General features: G+C 31.5%; 1 protein-coding gene across 3 annotated transcripts in view; it reads right to left on the reverse strand.

Moving 5' to 3' along the window:
- Positions 1-20,109, reverse strand: part of LOC125064740 (TNF receptor-associated factor 4) — a 111,131-nt gene that overhangs the window by 14,299 nt on the left and 76,723 nt on the right. Inside the window, exon 1 of one of the 3 annotated variants that reach the window (XM_047671933.1) lies at positions 13,506-13,779. The exons of the other annotated variants lie outside the window; for them this stretch is intronic. Within the exon in view, the coding sequence (XP_047527889.1) occupies positions 13,506-13,703 (198 nt within the window). The 5' untranslated portion in view covers positions 13,704-13,779. Of the gene's footprint in view, positions 1-13,505; positions 13,780-20,109 lie in introns of those variants that run through there. 3 annotated transcript variants of the gene reach the window in all.

Below are 20,109 nucleotides of genomic sequence, written 5' to 3' on the forward strand. Positions count from 1 at the left end.
TTCTTAGACGAGTTTGTATCGCTTGCATTATAAAATTAAAAAAAATAGATGAAACACACAGATCGTTATAGTGTAACAATAAAAGCGAATACAAAATTTCCGATAGTGCAAAACTTTTTCAATACGCCAATAATTAATAATTAAATTGGCAACATTTGACGTAAAAAGAAAAATTTGAACGTACTCGTACTGTTTAAAGAGCGAACTCATACGATTTATAAATGCTAAATTTAACAATTTAAAATAGTCTGGGAGTTTTACTATTCAACTTATGAAAATCAAACACTTATCGTGGAAATAACTCATTTACATTCTAGGAAATAATAGTATCATTACAGCAATGTAACCTTTTTCTACAGATTACAAATAACACTCAGTTACTGGCCGGATGTCATGCAGCCTCACGAACGGAAGGGGCGCCATCTCATCGCTACATACGCAAATACATGTCCATCGCAAATACGATTATAATGAACAAGATTGATTTGTATTCCAATGACAGAGTAAACTAACAGAAAACAGTCCGTATATGTAAGGTAATGGATTACTTGGTGGTAGGGCCTTGTGCAAGCCCGTCTGTGTAGGTACCACCCACTCATCAGCTATTCTACCGTCAAGCTGCAAAGTTCTGGTTTGAATGGTGGTGAGTCAGTGTAAATACAGGCACAAGAGACTAAACATATTAGTTCCCATGGTTAGTGGCGTATTGGTGTGCCATACGCGCGTCCGCCTACCTATACCATCAAAATTATAAATAAAAATATTAACCGTTGCTTCTCAGGACATATATACATATATGTTCTTATGTTATGTTTGGTCGATAGAATAATAACGATTTTCTGAGAACATGTGAGTACTATTCCAAAAAAAAAGAAATCAAAATAATAAAAGAACTAAGACCAATTTTGTCCATTTTTGACAATCGTTAACCTCATTGACTGCTATTTGAAAACACCCTAGATGTCAATGTCATGTCATGCTATCTATTAACCTGAGGGTTATAACATATGACGTCATCGATAACAATGTTTAACAAGTGTCAATATTTGGAAAACATTCCGTTTCTTCGGTTATTTTTTTTCCTTGTTATTTATTATGAAATCTCGGGTTAAGCGTCAGTGCCCTTGTTAAACTTATTTGCTAAATTTTTATTTTTAAATTATTTGTTTTGCTAACTTTTAATTTGTTTTATCTAAAACGTTATATACAACAATTGATTACTTGAATATGTTTTAAAATTATTTAAATTTGTAAATTATGTGTGATACGCTATTTTGACACTTATATTGTTTAAATATCAAATTAATTACAGTCATTATCCCGTATCGCTTACTGACATTTCAATATCGTGTTTAACGGTGACATTTTATTTTTATTTTCTATCATCAACGATTGAACCCGTGTAAAGTCGTGTCATGTTATTAGTTTAAGCCGTATTACAAAGGTTGTAAAATCCACGTGGACAATTACGTTACGTAAAAGCGATCCGCTTTTGATAAAACTGTGAGAACTGAAAATACATAAACGAGAATTAGTTTACATTCAATTAATTTTATCAGATCAGCTGTTATCTTGTTACTACAATTTATTTTTAAAGGGATCTCTATATGATAGTTGTATTTATTTATATATATTTTTTATTAGTATGAAAAACTAGTGATTACCGTTAAACGCGAAAATCACATAAAAAAATGTCAACGCTTTAACTACAGGCCCAAGGGACATAACATCTTAGTTCTCGAGGTTGGTGGCGCATTGGTGATTATAGAATGGTTAATATTTCTTACAGCGCCATTGTCTATGGGCGGTAGTGACCACTTACCATCAGGTGACCTATTTGCTCATCTGCCTATCGATATCATAAAAAAAAAACTTTATAAACTACTTCAAACACCGATTCACAAAAAAAAAATACCAAACCTATTATGTACCTATTTGTCATAATGGCGCACCTCTTCCCACCCTAATAAAAAACATTCGTTATACTAATATACTTACAAAACTACAACCCCAAGCAATGGGGTCATTACCACCTATTATGATATACATTACAATAATAAAGGGGAAATCTATTAACACTTCCACAATGAAAGTAATGGATTATAGTGTAAAGCGTAGAGGACAGAGTAACTTCTGAATTTCCTGTCATAATGATTTCTACGATTGGTCAAATTGATAGTGCGTTGTTACAAAGTCTGTTTGTATGTATCTGTTCGTGATTATTTTATATTTCTTATATCTTAGATACATTGTTATGTCTGGTTTAAGCTATTATTAACAACAGTATTTTTGATTTTAAGTACACTTTTTTAATTATTGTAATGATATAGTCTCGAATTACATTGCAATTAATTTAGCATAGAAATAGTTTATGATTTAAATTCAACATTATTACGAATACCTATCTGTTTTGAAGATCGTGCTTAGAGTGGAAACGACAACAAACCTACGACTCTATATGTCATAACGCTAGGGATACCGTTGACCCACTGAAGCCGAAAGTCAATCAGAAATCCGTAACTCAATACTTAGACACGAAACAGTGTTTCGTTAAAATAAATTTAAATCAATTTGATATTATTGCAAATATTTAGAAAGGAGTATTTATTTCAAATAAAAAAAAAAACTCAACATACCAAATAGGTTTTGCTAAGATTTGCGCAAGATGCCCTGCCTCGGTGATGTCGGCGATGTGATGATTGCGATAACGCAACGACCCACATCTAACGTTTATCTTTTAGATATTCATTTCTAACTTTACGAAAACAACATTCAATTTTTTTTTAAATAAACATTTTTCCGCATCAGCACAAAGGAGGTATAAGATGGAGTGTAATAATATTAATCTTAGGATTAATAAAATAAAAACATCTATTCGAATCAGTCACTTAAATGAAAAAAGAAAAATACATTTAATAAGATACTAATTTTTGGTTGCAAGTCCGTTTTTTAAAAATATTTTTTATTCCATTAACAAAAGATAAATTCTAATTTCTTCATTAAATTTTAATTTTATCAATGAAATGGACCAAATTAACTTCCACTGGTTTATTGAGGCTGTTAGATTCAAATATAAATGTTTTGTTTTAAACAACGACATGACAGTTTGCTAAAATTCTGTTTTGAAACACATAAAACGGGGCTGAGCTATACGGTCAGAAGCGGCTCGGCTTTAAAACGTTATTTGTAATTTTTATAACCATAAATTTGCATGAATCTGACTCATCATTAAGTAATTTCCAAATATTTTTAATTCTTTAATTATTGCAAATTATGCAAAATATTGTCATTTATAATTTAAGAAAAATTTGTGTCTATTAACATATTAAAATTTGTTTTTTAGGATTACGTAAATCGCGCGGTGCCCTTGGCGTTGTAACACTGTGACATCGTTTTCTTTCTCTAAATCTTTTGCATACATGAGCTCCTTTTATGGACATAATTCAATATGATTTTATACAGCGTGTAAAATCTTTCTCACTTATCAAAGTAGATAAAAATACTTCTTTAAACATAAATATAAACATTTCTTTTTTATTCCCGTATGTGGTACCACTCGCTTGATTGCATTAAACTGTTCGCACGCACACACGCAAAGGTTTCTGACGCAGTACCACGTACGTACAATAGGTGTCGCATGAGTCGTAAGCGATATTTAAAAAAAATAAAAAGTCATTGAAACGCATTGATATTGTCTCTTTAAAATGTATGCTTAGGGTATCCCGATTTACATAAATGTGCGATTTTCTGCATTACGTATTCATGTCATAGACAATTGAGCGTGTTTGGACATGTCTGAATGAAACCAGTCGGGCTCCGGACTCGTAATGATGAAACAGGTTGAAATTTAAGATCCTTGTTATAAGAAATAAAGACTGTAAAAAAATGCAAAGATAACAAAGACGCAAAAGTATTTTTGAAGAGGAATTTATTTGGTTCAGGTATATTTGACATAACTTTTGTTTAGTTGCACAGACATAAATGAAAAAAACAAAAATGTCATAATAAACAGACGATCAAAAATCCAATACGGTCATATTACATTTATGATGACATCACAAATTTTATTACACTTGACTACTTGATGGCATGAATGATTCTATTTACCGTCATATTTTGTTGATCATATGGACCAATAGGGTCTTTTAGGAAGAGCTCCTATTTTTGAGCCAGTGACACTTTTTGTATGTGTTCTTTTCGTTCCATTAATAGCGAACTCACACGATATACATACACAATACACACACATTTATATGTATTTACGTATGTAAATACATATAAATGTGTGTACATATACAATAATTATCTTTCATGTATGTATTGACAGTCATCATGTGTGTATAGTATCATTAATAAGTACCATATCCCTTATAAAAATAGGTTTCAAACAGTATCCTTTATGTATCTATGGAATACAATAAATACACATTCATAAACGCGTAAGAATGTATTGATATAACAGCTGATGAGTGAGTGAGTTAAGTTGAGTGCATACTGTTAATTACAACGAAGTTCTCACGCCTCTTAGTCAACGAACGTAATGCTTTCCAAGAAACTTAACGTGTTAAAAAATAATTAAACCGATAAAGATTAAGCTAATAAATAAAGGTATGCTTAGTATCAATGTTATGAGTTTGTTAATCAATATGTACGCAGGGCGTTGAAGTTATATGATCATGAAAATAAACTTATATATGTATATATTTTAAATACATAACTATTAATAATTAAAAATGTTACCAGCTATAAATAATAATTTAAAACTGACCTCCAATAAGTCGTACAAAAACTCCACATAACTCATCGCGATCTTTTAATTGTAAGCACAAGTGGAGACGACACACAGCCACTGTTGAAAGAATTATAAAAAAAAAAATAGCATCTATGTGAGGTTATGCCACACCTGGGCCGCCTACACAAACCTGCCCCCTGATGACCTGGCTCGCTGTATATGGACACCAATCGACAGGTTTGTCGTTAAAACTGCTATGTTTACCGTTCAGAGACGCTAATTATAAACTTAGAATAATTTTAATAAAGGTCATATTTTTTTTTATTTATTGAGAAATATCTCAATTTGTTTTTTTTTTTTGTTAACTTTTAATTTATATTTTTATATTTCTGGTTAGCATTAAGTTATATGTGTACATTATAAATGTAGACATTAAGCTCGTATCGTATGTAATGTAACTAAAACAACAATTTCACATCGGCCAGTCTGAGACGAATCTCATCGTGCCAAACCGGTCTTAAAAGTAGGCTTGCAAAATCCACTTCCTACAGCGTTAGTTATTCAGTTGCATATTATACTCTTAACAAAAGAATAAACGATTCAAATAACACTTTTTCGGACGTAGTGAATTTACGGAATAAAGTCATTGTTCAAATAAATTAAAAAAAAAGAAGTGTCACTTTGACAGTGACATAACTATATAATAAATAACGAGGTTGTAATTTCGAAAATGGATGGATGAGACGGAAGAAAAATGGTTTACTATTAATCGAAACAGAAGTATAGGCAGCTACAGTTTAAAACGAGCGTCTAAACTCGTTAATAAATCAAGCTACTTACACATTATAATGCACTGAATCAGTAGAATAACAGATAACGTATATAATGATAGACTAGAGATACGAACAATCAAATGACTGACGATAGCACGGGTTTTAATATACTCTGTTCTCCTCACGCCCGAGGCGTTGTATGCATTGTTTTTTTTTTAAACCTAACCCAATCGTATGCAACCTCCGTGGGAACGAAAAGATATCAAACTGAAGACGATGCCTTAGGATTGTAAGTTATTTAATTTTGCAAAATTCGATATTTAGTGCCTGAGGCGAATGATTTCGATGTTGCAAGTCAAGGGCGTTTTACGGCTCCTGATTACAATGGCGATGCGAATGGGACAGCTTTTTAAGCGATTAAGGTTAAGAATGGCGGATGTAATAATTTAGCTTACAACCGCTTATTGTTTCGAGAAACATTAAAATGAGTGATTAAACCTGACCATTCGTGTACTTGTAATTCCAAATACGTTACAATTATTTTTATTAATCTTTACATTAAAGTGCTGCCAACATTGCGAGCGATAAATAGTTTTTTTAGGGCAATCTCTTTTGTTTTTTTTTTTATTTTATGAAATAAAGAAGGAAGATATACAAATTATTTTTTTCTTCTCCTCGATCAATATCTAATGTACCTTCAGGATCCGTATATATTTTTTTAAATATTTATTTGATTATGATTAAGGACAAAAATAAATTTGTTAAAAACAAAAAATTGTTACGTCTTCTGATTTAACAATCGAAAAACTACCGGGTTTTTATCTTTGTTTCTGGCGATTAGGCATTCAGATGTGCAACGATCGTAGAGCCGATAAATTTTAAGGCGGTTCGCGTACGCATTACAAAACGATGACTAAACCAGCGTATTTTCAACTCTCTCACAACCTGCGTATCGTTAATGACTAAGGCGAAATATTGATTGTGGCTTGACGTAAATTATTCGACACGCGTTTGTCTGGGTCATATTCAAACTCAATGACCTGCAAAGTTAGCTAAAGCTGATTCAAATATATATATATTCCTATAAGACTATAAGCGGGAAAAGTTTGTTACTTAATTCCGTCAAAACAGCTGAACAAATTCAAAAGAAACATGGTAATTTATTATGACCTGGAGTAGGATCGAGGAAACTATTTTAAATTCATACGAAATTAATACACTCAAACTTATAGATAACGAAGCTTTAGTTAAAGAACAGATCCAGAACCATGTGCTGTAACATTTAATAGTATCAATTTGCATCGTCTAATTTAAATTCAGAAACGTTTTATATGTACGAGTTGGGTTTTAGCCATTACCATTGAACAAACCGTCTAAATTCACTTCGACGAGAATGCCATTTAAACAAATGAAATCATTTCTTTGAATGTCAATTTCAACCGTAAAATTGCACCAAATTACCTTGACAATGACAATGGATATCTACAAATTAAGATATCCAACAACCAACATTACTTAATCAAGTACAATCTGTGCCATTGAATTAAGTGGAATTGGACAAACACCGCGTAATGCTTTACGGTTCAGAGATTTTTCTCACAGAATACGAACGTAGCTTAACAAAATTATATATGTTCATTGTATTCATTTAAATATAAACCCTGTTACAACTTTTGTTAAGACAATTATAGGCTATCAATAAATTTGTAAAAGTAGCCACGAAGAAAATTGATTCTTAGATTGTAATTCTTATGGTATATTTTAGTGTCAATGGAACAGCTGCTGATGCGAAGGACAACGGATGCCCAGTGCGGTCAAATTATTCGGTTCGCCTTCGAAGTTTAAAATGAACGCGCATCCGGTCAATTGAACATCAATATAACTTATTACGGATTCAAAGGTCTAATGTAAATTTATGGGAAGCGATCGATGAATTAATTGTTCCTGTTTATTGCCAAAATTTGAATTTCAAACGTAATAATAAGTTTTTAAATTCAAATACGCAGCTAAACGGTATCGTCGTTCAGAATCATCCAAATGATTAAAAAGATAATATTACGCCTTCATAGGATAATATGAATTTCTTAAAGCGTACATTAAAAAATACAAAGCACATAATTTCATTGTTAGTAATACTGGTATAGGTAATCATAAAGGTATAACTAAATGAAATCTACTAGTGAGAAACGATCGTATTAGCATCGTCCATGTCATTAAACATGAAAGATTACCATTTGAATTCATAGACTATCTCAGACTTAAATACGATACTCACAAATGATTAAAAAAATCTAAAACTATTCTTAAACGAATCATCAATAATTAAAGTAATTTTATTATTAAATCATGTATACAAAGAATGGTTGAATCAAGATGGTTATAAAATGATACGTTGTCAGTTATTTATTGTAACGTAATTATGGATTTGTGATGGATCGAATGGAGAATACACCCTTTGATGTAACCTGCGTTTTATTCCACATGATCACAGTGATTTTGAATTCTTTAATATCTTGTATAGCTTTTTAAATGGATTTCATTCAATAGGTTGTATGTATATTTTTAAAATTCAATATAAAAAATATTCTCATTTCAAGTAGACAAACCGTCCTTTTATTAAACAATCAACAATTAGTATTCAGAATTATGCTTCTGCAAATTATTGTGTATATTCTGCGTAAACATTAACTAATGCTAGTTTGTTTCTAACTTATTTATCGGATAATATGTTTTGTTCATTAATTATTTTTTAACCTTAAAATTTATTATTAATCGGCAGAGCTAAAACTTTTTTCACATAACCTAATAACTCTTTTATTTTCTACTTGTTTAGTTTTATTTGTTGGAAATTTAGTTTTAAATCTTTCTAATTATTTCGACTCAGATTTTGTATTTTAAATAAGTTGTGACTTTTTACGATAATGAATATATTTATCTGAAGAACGCAATTTATCACCGATAAAAGTAGAAAATTCTATCGATGGTACTAAAAGTTAAAGAGATAGTTTTACCCGAGGCATTATTATCGCAGAATTGTTTGCTATTGTTAATAAAATTTATGACTAGATCAATGGAACGTTTTAAGGTGATCAAATAGAAATAGTACATAGAGTATCAAAGGTTAAAGGCACTTTTAGTACTAAGAGATTGGACTCGAGACATATACCAATAAACATGACTTCGACACAAAACAGACGCACCGAAAAGGGGACGTGCTTTGTTTAGATCTTGTATAAATAAATTTCAAGTACTGCCCTTTGAAATACTTCAATATTTTTTAAAGCAAATTATCAGTGGTTCCAAAATAAACTGCCTTTACTATTTTGATGTTATTTATTGATTTTTTTTATTATTATATACAGCACAGTTAGGTGATTATTATTATCAAATCAAAATTTCATAAAAAGCAACCGATACATACAACTTTAATAAATTTGTTGTTTATGGCTGAGTATCCTCTACACGAGTTATTGAATTACTACTAACGAGGATAGCCAGTACCTGATCTATATTTCGTTTGATGACTATTATTATATACTGAAACCTATATTTTCCTAGATCGACCATGTTTATAAATATTTTTCGTATAATAAATATTATTATCATACCCACGCTAACAATCTTACTAGCGTCATGATAATCATTACCACCTTACTTACTATCTTTATATCAAACTATAATACATATATAAAATGGCTACTAAATAAAGCTTCAAAGAAATCTGCCATCTGCTGTTGAAATCAGCTGATCAATATTAAAATCATGCCCATTCACTTAGCTTCCACTCAGGTAGTTGTTTTTTTTAAATTGTATTCATGTGTCAGCTGTTTGGTGCGTGCGCATGCCTTAAATCTTCAAAGTTTCCGATAGGCACCAAACATCTGCTCTCGGCAGGTGCCTTGGTGGAATTCACGAAATTTTAAGTTCGACCTTTAAGTAATTTCGATTCGCTACATCTGCTGTTATGTGTGTAACATTGAAGGCATGTGTTAAATGATCAGCATTTTTAAAGGCTTAGGCAACATTTGGTTACCTTATCAAAATGTTTCAAAAAACATCGGAGTTATTTAGTTAGAAATAATAAATTGTCTGCAATTTTCTGAACAACAAATATACCAGATTTCTCGTTATCACTAAAGGCAATTACAATAAAAGCGGATCTAAGTTGCCCTTAATGGATTGGTTGGCAAACTATGGCTAGAGATGGCACACGCATGTTTCGCGGTTACAATTACGTAACTAGTTGATTATCATTTTTTACTGTTTACCGCGAGTATGGACCGGCAAACTTAGATTACACAGATTGTCTCAAATTCAATAGTCAAAATAAATAAATATTGCTTTATTTTCCTTACTCCAAGGTTTTGATTTTAACTGCAATTGCACCCAATGTTTATTTTTAATCACATGTTTTAAACCTATTCCCTTTGTGGTATCTTATAACGGATTATTTGATATTTAACGTGCAAGTATTATCTGTATATCCTTTCTGATATTTGTTCATACATCCGGAATCCATTTTATCACTTGGAAATCTTTTTTTTTGCATCCGTACCCGTACGAGTGTTATATTTCTATGGATTTCAGTGATATTGTTCATATCTTGAGCCATATCCGTTAGATATCAGATATCGTATAACATTCAATAACATGGATACTTTTCAATGTAAAGTAATTCTATATTACATATAAACTATGTAGGAACAGTACAGTGGCGCTAACATTTTTTTGGATAGGGTAAAGGATATATTATAGTCACCATGTCTTGATATATTGTATTTAAGTACACGGGAAAAAGCATCAAAAAATAATTTACTTAAATCCAGAGCCAGCACTATACTATTTCCGAAGTAAGCGTTTTCTAGTGTTTTATTATTGAAGATAGTGGGATAAAGACATTAATTTGTAGTATTTATAAAATGCAACATTAAGTTTCGTTCCTTTCAAAACGATAAAATCTACGAAATAAAAAGGAACGTCGAAAATAGTTCATATTTTCTACATTATCAGTAATTTTACCAGTTTAAACAGGTTTAACGACTTTTTTCAAACATCACTCATGAACACGATACGACAGGTTATTTGCACTTAATTTTTTTTAATCATTAACTAGGACAGTCTAATTGTACAGTATTTGAAGTTGAACACACAGAAATTAGTATGTTTTCGATTACGGAAGCTATTCGCCAACTTGGACAAGACATGTCAACCAATCACAATTTAGATTAGGTATCTACTAAATGAAAAAGGTCTTTTATTATTTCGTATGAAAAAAAATAAGAAAATATTGTACTTTTTACGCGAAGGATGAAACAGTTTGCGGTATTGAAATCTTTATTATCCCGGTTTTGAATGGGCTCATCGGTGCTGTGTTCTGTACACCCGTCAAACAGCTGACGGAACAAAAAATCACCCTCTTCCTTTATCTGTAGTGGATTCAATAGCCACTTATATTATTACCTTAATCATTTTCGATCGACTAAGAGTCAATAATTATTAAAAGATTTTTTTTTATATAATAGTCAATAATTACAATAATATTATTAAAAACATAGGAATATAATCAATCTATTTGGTAGAACATTTAAAAAAATAAATGATTAGTACTTATATTATCTGTTCATATAAGTTTAATGAAGATTTTGTAAATTTTTTTTACGATTCAAGCTTTAAGTATCGACCCAGGAACTATGAACGTAGAACGCACATCTATTCCATTTTCAAATCAACATAAGGTTTTTTTTTTAAACTCATGTGTGCACGGTTCGCTTCCCACCAGTAGCTTGCACATGGCATCGAGGAATTTGACACGCAGATGTTCGTTCCGCCACAGACACAATAAAATACCTAATAAACATACCCATTACTTTCTTCAAAATAAAAACTGACTCAAAATATTTAAAGGTGTGTAGTTTTTAAGTTTAAAAGTATAAATTTTCAATTGAACAAAAACATTTTTAAAAACAGAACATCTTAATTTTACAACAGATATAATAATAATACTACAATTTACAATATAGACCGAATAAAAAGTAATAACAAAACGAGAAAGCTAAGCTGCGACATCCATTAGCGTGGACAAGCGTGAGTTACGAGACATATGGCAAGATCATTGAAGGCATTTTGAAATGTCATTCTGTTAACTATTAAAAAATAAGTGTCTGTCTTTATGGCCATATTTTAAAACCCCACGATGACAAAAAAGGTCAATTCATAACTTGGACCAAAGGCTAACCTTAACAGGGTTCAACATTGTTTGTTGCAACGGAACGCAATCCGCATTCCATTCTCCTTAGTTTAAAATTCGCGCTAAATATTTACCACCAATAAATGATGTCGAGACGTCATTTTTTTTTTAAATTTAATATAAGTCAAAAGTTACACGCTATAAAACCGAAATGGTTTTTTCGGATATTGATGGCTTTCTTTTACGATTACAAATGATTTTGTTCTTTTATTACATGTTTCGTAATTTACTGTCGTTTGAAGGTATGAGATACTTTGACATACTATAGGCGTAAAATTGGAACAATTTAGTTGCAAAATCTTTTACGGTCGTAAATAAAGAATACGCTTGAGTAGCTTCGAATGAATACTAAATTTCACGACATAATTTTTAAGTTTTATATTTTTATTGTTTTAATTTTAAATTCTTATAGTGACTATAATATTACCACGTAACAAATAACGTTATACAATTGAACGTAGCTGATCTAATCGTCTCTGAGTTAGTCAACTCGTCTATGAGAGTTTGTAATAATTAATTCATATAAAACTTAAGATTTCCTTGAATAATCGAAACTTAAAGCAATTTCTTGTTATTTCACTCGTCCGACGTGTCCACTTCAAACATGACACACATTTCAATAAACAGTTTCAATTTAATACTTTCATATACAGAGATGCAAAATGTAAGTGTATGATAACAGTAATATTAAAGGTATTACACAAACGAATTGCGCAAACACAAATACGTATGACAATACGGGTCAGTAATGAAATATAAAACGAAATCTATACTTTGAGAATATGCAAAACCTAAATAAGTTTGAGACACTTCAGCATTTAGAAAGGCATCTCAAAAGGTGAAAGTCATGTGCTATCTTACTTTGCAAAAACTCGCATCTCTGTGCGGCCTTGTCAAGGTGAGTGCAAGGGGGACATAACGGTGCGCCTGCGCAGCGCACCGGCTACCGCGTACCACGACGGTAAAAAGCTGACAATACCGGCGTAAACAACGTCCATCGAACGCCCGAAACGATACAACGTTTAAACTTCCTAAACAAAAGCATCTATATGTTTTAAATTTTGCGTTAGTACGACGAAATGTTTTCTACGTGGGTAACAAGACACGTATCGTTCATTTCCTTTCAGAAACCTACAGCTTAATAGCTGGCTAATATGGTAGTGTTTTAGCATTTTGGGCACGTATTTTAGTCTTTTATAGAAGACCAGTTATATCTAACTGTGTCATCTTTTAGGGATAAGGGCCTGCTTTCAAATGGATTGTAAACAGACAATTTTGTTTGAATTTGGACCATTTCAAAACAACAGCAAGACAATATGAATATAGTATGAGACTGTTTCATAAGTTCGACTATCTGTTACACAATAGTGTAGGTAAAATAATAGTTCTAGTGTTATTATATTAAATAATATAATGTCTGAATGATTAAAATAAAGACCGTTAAGTGTAAATATCACCTGCGATATTTTTGATTGATAATATAAAGAGTCGTGTTGTAAAAATAATTCTAGAACCGGTTAAACGTCTAGCTTACAAAATTACCTAAAAATACTTTTAGTGACATTCAGTAACAATTGAGTAGACACGATACACATGAATGCTTTCTGGAACTCCAATACGCGGTAGGAAAACTTAAACGCTTTAGGAGACTTCGGATAAAACTTTTTAACATGCATACTCCGTTCCCGGACCCTTTCTAATATGTAATACGAAAAACTTTGAGGGTCCTTCCCTAAGTAAAAGGGCGACTTACTATTTGACTGATCTCGGTGATAGGGATCGGCGAAATTGTTTTGTCAGAACCCTGCGGCAGAGACGAGGCACTGGGGGTGGGCGAGACCCCTGGGGATCCTGGCTGGACATTGACCACGCTCTCCTTCGAAGTACGGTTCGGAGACAGCCTAGCTGGGAAGCTGAGCGTCTTCGTCCACTGGGACAAGCTTCGCACCATCTTGGCTGTCCATAAGCACTACACGTTCACTGAACTCAAAACAAGCGCGAGCGACACATACACTCCCCACGACGGTTAGCGGACGAATGCGATCAACGATGGCATCAAAACTTACGGGCTGTGCAAGTTACGACGTGTATAGCGTAAGCTTGTGTGCGTAGGGTGTACACGCGTGTGCGTATTGCACGGACTGGTATTGGATTGGGAGCTCGTTGCGGGTCCGATCTTTTGTTTATCGATGGGGCGGCCACCTTACCACTTCTAAATTGAGAGTCTTTGTAAAGATTTTGCACAAGATTTAATTATTAATTAGCGAAATGCGAATTTTTAAACTCGACGTGCTTAATTATTAATGATCGGGTCTCTGTTGTATTTTATTTTTATAAATATAATCATGTTTTAAGTTATATAGATTTAAATCTTTACATAAATTTATAACATAATAAATAATAATAATAAATTTAAAACATTATAATACTAAAAAAGCAATAGTCACTCATAAATGTACCTATAATTATACCACCCTCGCAATCCTATACAAAATGATTCAAGAATTAGCAACGGTAAGCGAACGCAGAAAGTAACTGCACGCGGCATTCCTAGGGTCGAACCCCTTGCCGACTTCGAATTGTCAAATGCATCAAATTTTACTCCTTAATTTTTGTCATTAATCAATGGATGTTACGTAATGATATAGGCTTATTAGTATAGTATACTATGTAATATGTTTTTAAACTGGTTTTTAGAACAAAGATCCAAAATTCCGACATGTTTGGACAGGTCTATAAATTTAAAATAACGAATTAAATTGTTTGGATAGCTCAACCGTTTTGTGATAAACTGTAACATGTCGTTTCTTGATCGAGTGAAATAAAAAATAAAAATTTACAATGAGTTTTACAATTTTAATTTATTTATCCATTTGAATTAGGTACTTGTTACAAAAATAAAGATAACAAATTTACATATATGTATGTATGTTATTTGTGTTTTTTTTTGTAAATCTTTTTATTGCACACAAATGATCATAATAGGTAGACTGAAATGGATAAAAACAAAAAAAAACTGTACAAAGGCAAAGTCTTATCTAAATAACAGATAAATGTACAAAGTTCTAAAAGCATTAGATAGTCGTTAAAATCTGTAGAAACGTGTTTGAACAAGTGTAAAAAAAGCTTCATTTAGTATTATTTAATAAATTAATTTATCTATAATAATTACTGTATGTATGTATATAATTATATAGTATATTTAATATTACTCCGTTCAAACTTCGCATGGGAAAAATTATTGGGTACCCCTTGACATTATTTTTAATGAGACAGACATTTAAAAATATTATGATATAGTCAGTATCAAACTAAGCTATCCGTATGTATGTATCGAATACCTCACATATTTATTTAAATAAATAACTTGTACTCTCTCATAAAATACGGTAAAATGTAAAGTCAATATTTTTCACAATAAACGTATAAGATTAATGTGTAATTCATTTTAACAAAGTTTAATAACTGTATCAAATAAATTGAACTAAACTTGATATTTGTTTTTTTTCACCATTTTTTTTTACTTAAAATGATTACATTCCGTGATTTTGAACAAAAGAGCAGATATATAATGTTTCTTTTCAATTTTAATGCCGTTTAATTCAGTAAAAGGTATAGTTTTTTTTTTTGTATTTCATATACTTTACTCGGCTTAAGTCATATAAGTAAGTACTCTAAATGCAACTTTATACGACTTTATTGATAATAATTTATTTGATGGTAGAGCTTTATTCAAGCTCGTCTGGGTAGGTACCACCCATTCATCAGATATTCCACCGCCACACAGCAATACTTAGTATAGATATGGTTATAATTGTAAGGGCTGGTAAGCTGGTGCACCACAAGCACAAGGGACATAACATCTTAGTTTCCAAGATTGGTGGCGCATTGATGATGTAAGGAATGGTTAATATTTAAAATGTGCATTATTAAATCAAATATTATACGTGTAAATTAAAGAACACATCAAATTAAGTAGTAAAACGTATACAAAGAACTGGGCGGTACTTTGATTTTGGACATTTGAAACTTAAAAACAATTTCGTTTTAAGTACCTACTTAACTAATATTTAAAGATATCTTTATATCCTGTTGTGTAATTATATATTTCAAAATAAATTTTATAAAATATAAAGACATTTGTTACAATCTATAATATATTTCAACAGACAAAAGTTTTAAAATGATCACAGGCCTGGTGTTCGGAGTAAGCTGAGAGTTCCCTTTATTCGCCACACATGGGGACCTACGCGAGGCGTAAACTCGAAACAATGGTGCGCAGGATTCGTTGCGTGTTTACTTCCGACGCGCCACGTGCGCGCCGCGCAGCTGCCTTGCGCACCGCCCGCAGCGCACGCCCGCAAGTACTCTAGACTTGACGCAAATATCAAAAAATGTTTCAAGTAAGCATCTTCTATTCATTTGATTCAAGTGCCTTATAGATATGTATGCCTCGTTAGAGCCAAACACAATTTTTTTTTTCACAAAACGCATGGACGCAGTGCGGATATATTTGTCTGCAGAATTTAAGTTTAATTCAAATCATATTCATTAATTCGGTTTGAATAAATTATAAGCCCTTATTAATGTTGAAGTAGCGATACAATTACACAGTAAATGAATATAAACTACTATTGCTAGAACTTAACCTACACTGTACACCGGCGGTAAATACAATAAACACATTAACAAAACAACACTCCGAGCTACCCAAAGACATAAAAACCGAACTATCCTAACATCCTTCCCAATCGATATAAAAAAGGGCCATTAATGCCCCACGCTCAAGGGGCACACTTCCCAAGACAACCCTTGTCTTTGTGATGAAAGTGCCACCATTGTTTGAGACCCATTTCATTACGCTTTAGAGAAAAATTCTATACATCTCATTAAAATATAAGGGTAGTATTTGATTGACAACCCCTCAGCTCTATTTAGGGTTGAGTTAATGAAATAAATTCATACGTATTCATTATTTTAAGTATGAGAGGCTCAACCTGAATTACTTATTACATGGAAATATCTATTGAGTAGTTACTTAAGTATTTACGATACATTTTAACACCTGTTCTTAACAGCTGGTTTATTGAACTTTAAAATATTATGTATTTACTATTTATATACATTAACTGCAAATGAGATATCACACTTATATTATTGTATATGTAATAGTATGTTTTGTATGTTCGCCCTTCAATCACATTCGAATATCTTAGAGTCTAATAAAACTTTACAAGACATTTTGACAAATCTAATTATGCAAATAATCTGTTGTTATAAGCACTTTATAATTATATTTAGATATTTTTTTTAATAAATAACGGCTAGTAGTTGCTTGCATTAACGTTGAATATTTTACCAGAATGCAAAGAACATATTATTAAATCTTTTGTTATTTGACTTGGTGGTAGGGCTTTGTGCAAGCCCGTCTGGGTAGGTACCACCCACTCATCAGATATTCTACCGCCAAACAGCAGTACTCAGTATTGTTGTGTTCCAGTTTGAAGGGTGAGTAAGCCAGTACAGGCACAAGGAACATAGGTTGGTGGCACATTGGTTATGTAAGGAATGGTTAATATTTCTTACAGCGACATTGTCTATGGGCGATGGTGACCACTTACCATCAAAAGGTGACCTATTTGCTCGTCCGCCTACCGATATCATAAAACAAAAATCATAAATGGTCATAAATTTAAAAAAAAACAACATATTTATAATTAAGACTGTTTAATTATTACCAAATAATTTATTTAAAACGATACTTTTGAAGTAAAACTTTAAGATCGTGTAAGTGTCACTTTGATGGATATGTGATGTCCCTTGACAATACAGTGACGACACTTTCCAGTAAACGACAGACAGTCCTTGTGTCACACTATTTTTATTATATTAATATATATTTTTAGATGACGTATATAAATAAAAAATAAGTCAAAGAATTTCCAACGCGGATTAAACTATGATAAATTTATTATAAGAAAAAGAAAACGTTAAACGCCAAAAGGTTTATAACAAAAAGTAAAAAAAAAAAATCAACTCATTGTCACCCTCGCCTCTCACAGCCAGTATTCCGAGGTTGTTATTACTCAAAACGCAGTACGCTCGTATGGAATTAGTCGGCCGTCAATCTTTACCACTATTTAGGGATACGATAAATTATTTCCCTGCACGACAGAACTCCTGTTACGTTAAAATTTAATTGCATGTAAAATTTTATTATGAATTAGTGTATTATTAGTAACTCTAGTTTTATCGATAAGTTTACTAAGCTTTTGCGAATATTTATATATATTGCTGAATACGTTAAAACTTAAACGTACTTCATAATTATTACTAAAAATAAAAATATAAGCTCATCATTAGTTAATTAAAGGCTTTATTATTAATAATTGCTAAATTTCCTTTACTGTTTATCTTTATTGTTTAACAAATAATACTTAAAACTTTTAACGCGAAAATATTATGTATTCATATGGAGTTAGGAACTAAAATTGTTTGTTCGACTATTTAATTGATAATGTATCGTACATAAATAACATTTATCAGCCGTTATCAACTGTTCCCACAGTTCTTGGATCGATTTTCGTATATAAAAAAAAATGTTTGTTAATAGTTTCCGAAACACAGAAATTATCCTCATCCTAATTGAAGCTATTATGAGTTTATCAAAATTACACTCGAATTTAATTCTTAAGTACATTCAAATAAAGACTATAATTGCAACTTTTTTTTCTAACTAACGTTGCTCACTGCGTGAAAAGACACGTGCGTTTGTATTATAATAGTCGTTTTTATGATCGTAAAAGTAATTGTATTGTTTAGATTAAATGTTCCCTATTGAATATTTGCGTGATCAGGAAATGAGTGTAACTTAAAATCATTTCAATGTTACGTAATTAATTGCGAATTATTTAATCTTTAACAGCTGTCACCTGTATAAAAACTTAACATTTGCTCGCCGTATAATGCTCACATTAAACAGATTTTTCAATTGAGCGTGGATGACCAAATCTGCAACTATGAGGAATAGCAAGATATACTAAAATTGCATCATTGGATTATTGAAAATATTATATTCCTAGCCGGAAATCGAAGCCGTTTATATTGAAAAAAAAAAACACCCCTGTATATACACCATTCACTGTAAAGGATCCAAGTTTAGATAGTAATGAAATATTATGGCAAATTTAAGGAAAGTGTTGAATTTAAATTTAGTACTAGTCTTTAATTTGACATATCACACGCATCTTTACAACATTGTGTTCTATTTTTTTTTTTCGCTTTTGATTTAATTACACTATCGAAATGTAACTTGTACCGAACATAATGCGGAAGAAGATCTGTACGTAGTTAGGCATAGTTTCTCATTCCAACGGATTATTTTATAATAGCAATAACAATTTATAAGTCATCTATGAGTATAGACATGCAAATTCCTTTATCATTTATGTATATAAATTTAAGTTAAGCCTTGCTTATAAAAAGTAAAGATTGTTTATAATTTTGCTAATATGTATGCTCAGGTTTCAATTTAAAACAAAGAGAAAACATTAAAGTTAATGAAGGATATTTAAAGGATGAATATTTATATCAGTGATAATATGTCTGAGTCAGACTTGAGATAACAACAAACATAAAATCATTAAGTAATTATATAGAAAGTTTAAATAAACATCTAGAAACTATACAAAACAAATAGTTGCAGAAAATCTTAACCGAAGAACCCGGGTTCAAATCCGGACAAGTACCACTGTTTTGACAAATGAGTATCTACGTAGTATAGAAAACAGTATTCGAAGAGCGTGATGGATTATGATCTCTTTAAAAGGAGACGTCTAATCCCAGCAGTGGGAAATTAACGTGCTTTAACTTGTGCACTACTTGATTCAACAGAAATACTATACTTGAAGCAGTATCGGTCTGTCAATCTTCCTCTCAACCTTCTTACAAGATGAGAGTCCTTTAGCTAACAGTAGAGATTTATTTACAAATATAAAAACTACTACATATACTATTAAAAGATCGTACTGAAACCTAAATACTTTACATCATGATTTCTACACAAATAATATTAAAATAAGGTCATCGAGTTAACCGACCAAGTTTAAAATTAGGACATTTACACAATATAACCATATGCGAGCCCCATGCCCCACAAACAATGGCAAAATAACACCATGTGTGTCACGAATGAAAAAATCAAAAATAGCAAAGTGACCCGCCCACATGGCGTACGGAAGAAACATAAATTATTCTTAAGACCCTTAAAGTACACGTGAACAAATAATTCAAGGCTTTTTAGTGTTTGGTTTATAAAATAAAATGTATTATGGAATTTCCTTAAATATATTCATAAG

The sequence above is a fragment of the Vanessa atalanta genome, chromosome 6, assembly GCF_905147765.1.
Source record: "Vanessa atalanta chromosome 6, ilVanAtal1.2, whole genome shotgun sequence".
Classification (NCBI taxonomy): Eukaryota; Metazoa; Arthropoda; class Insecta; order Lepidoptera; family Nymphalidae; genus Vanessa; species Vanessa atalanta.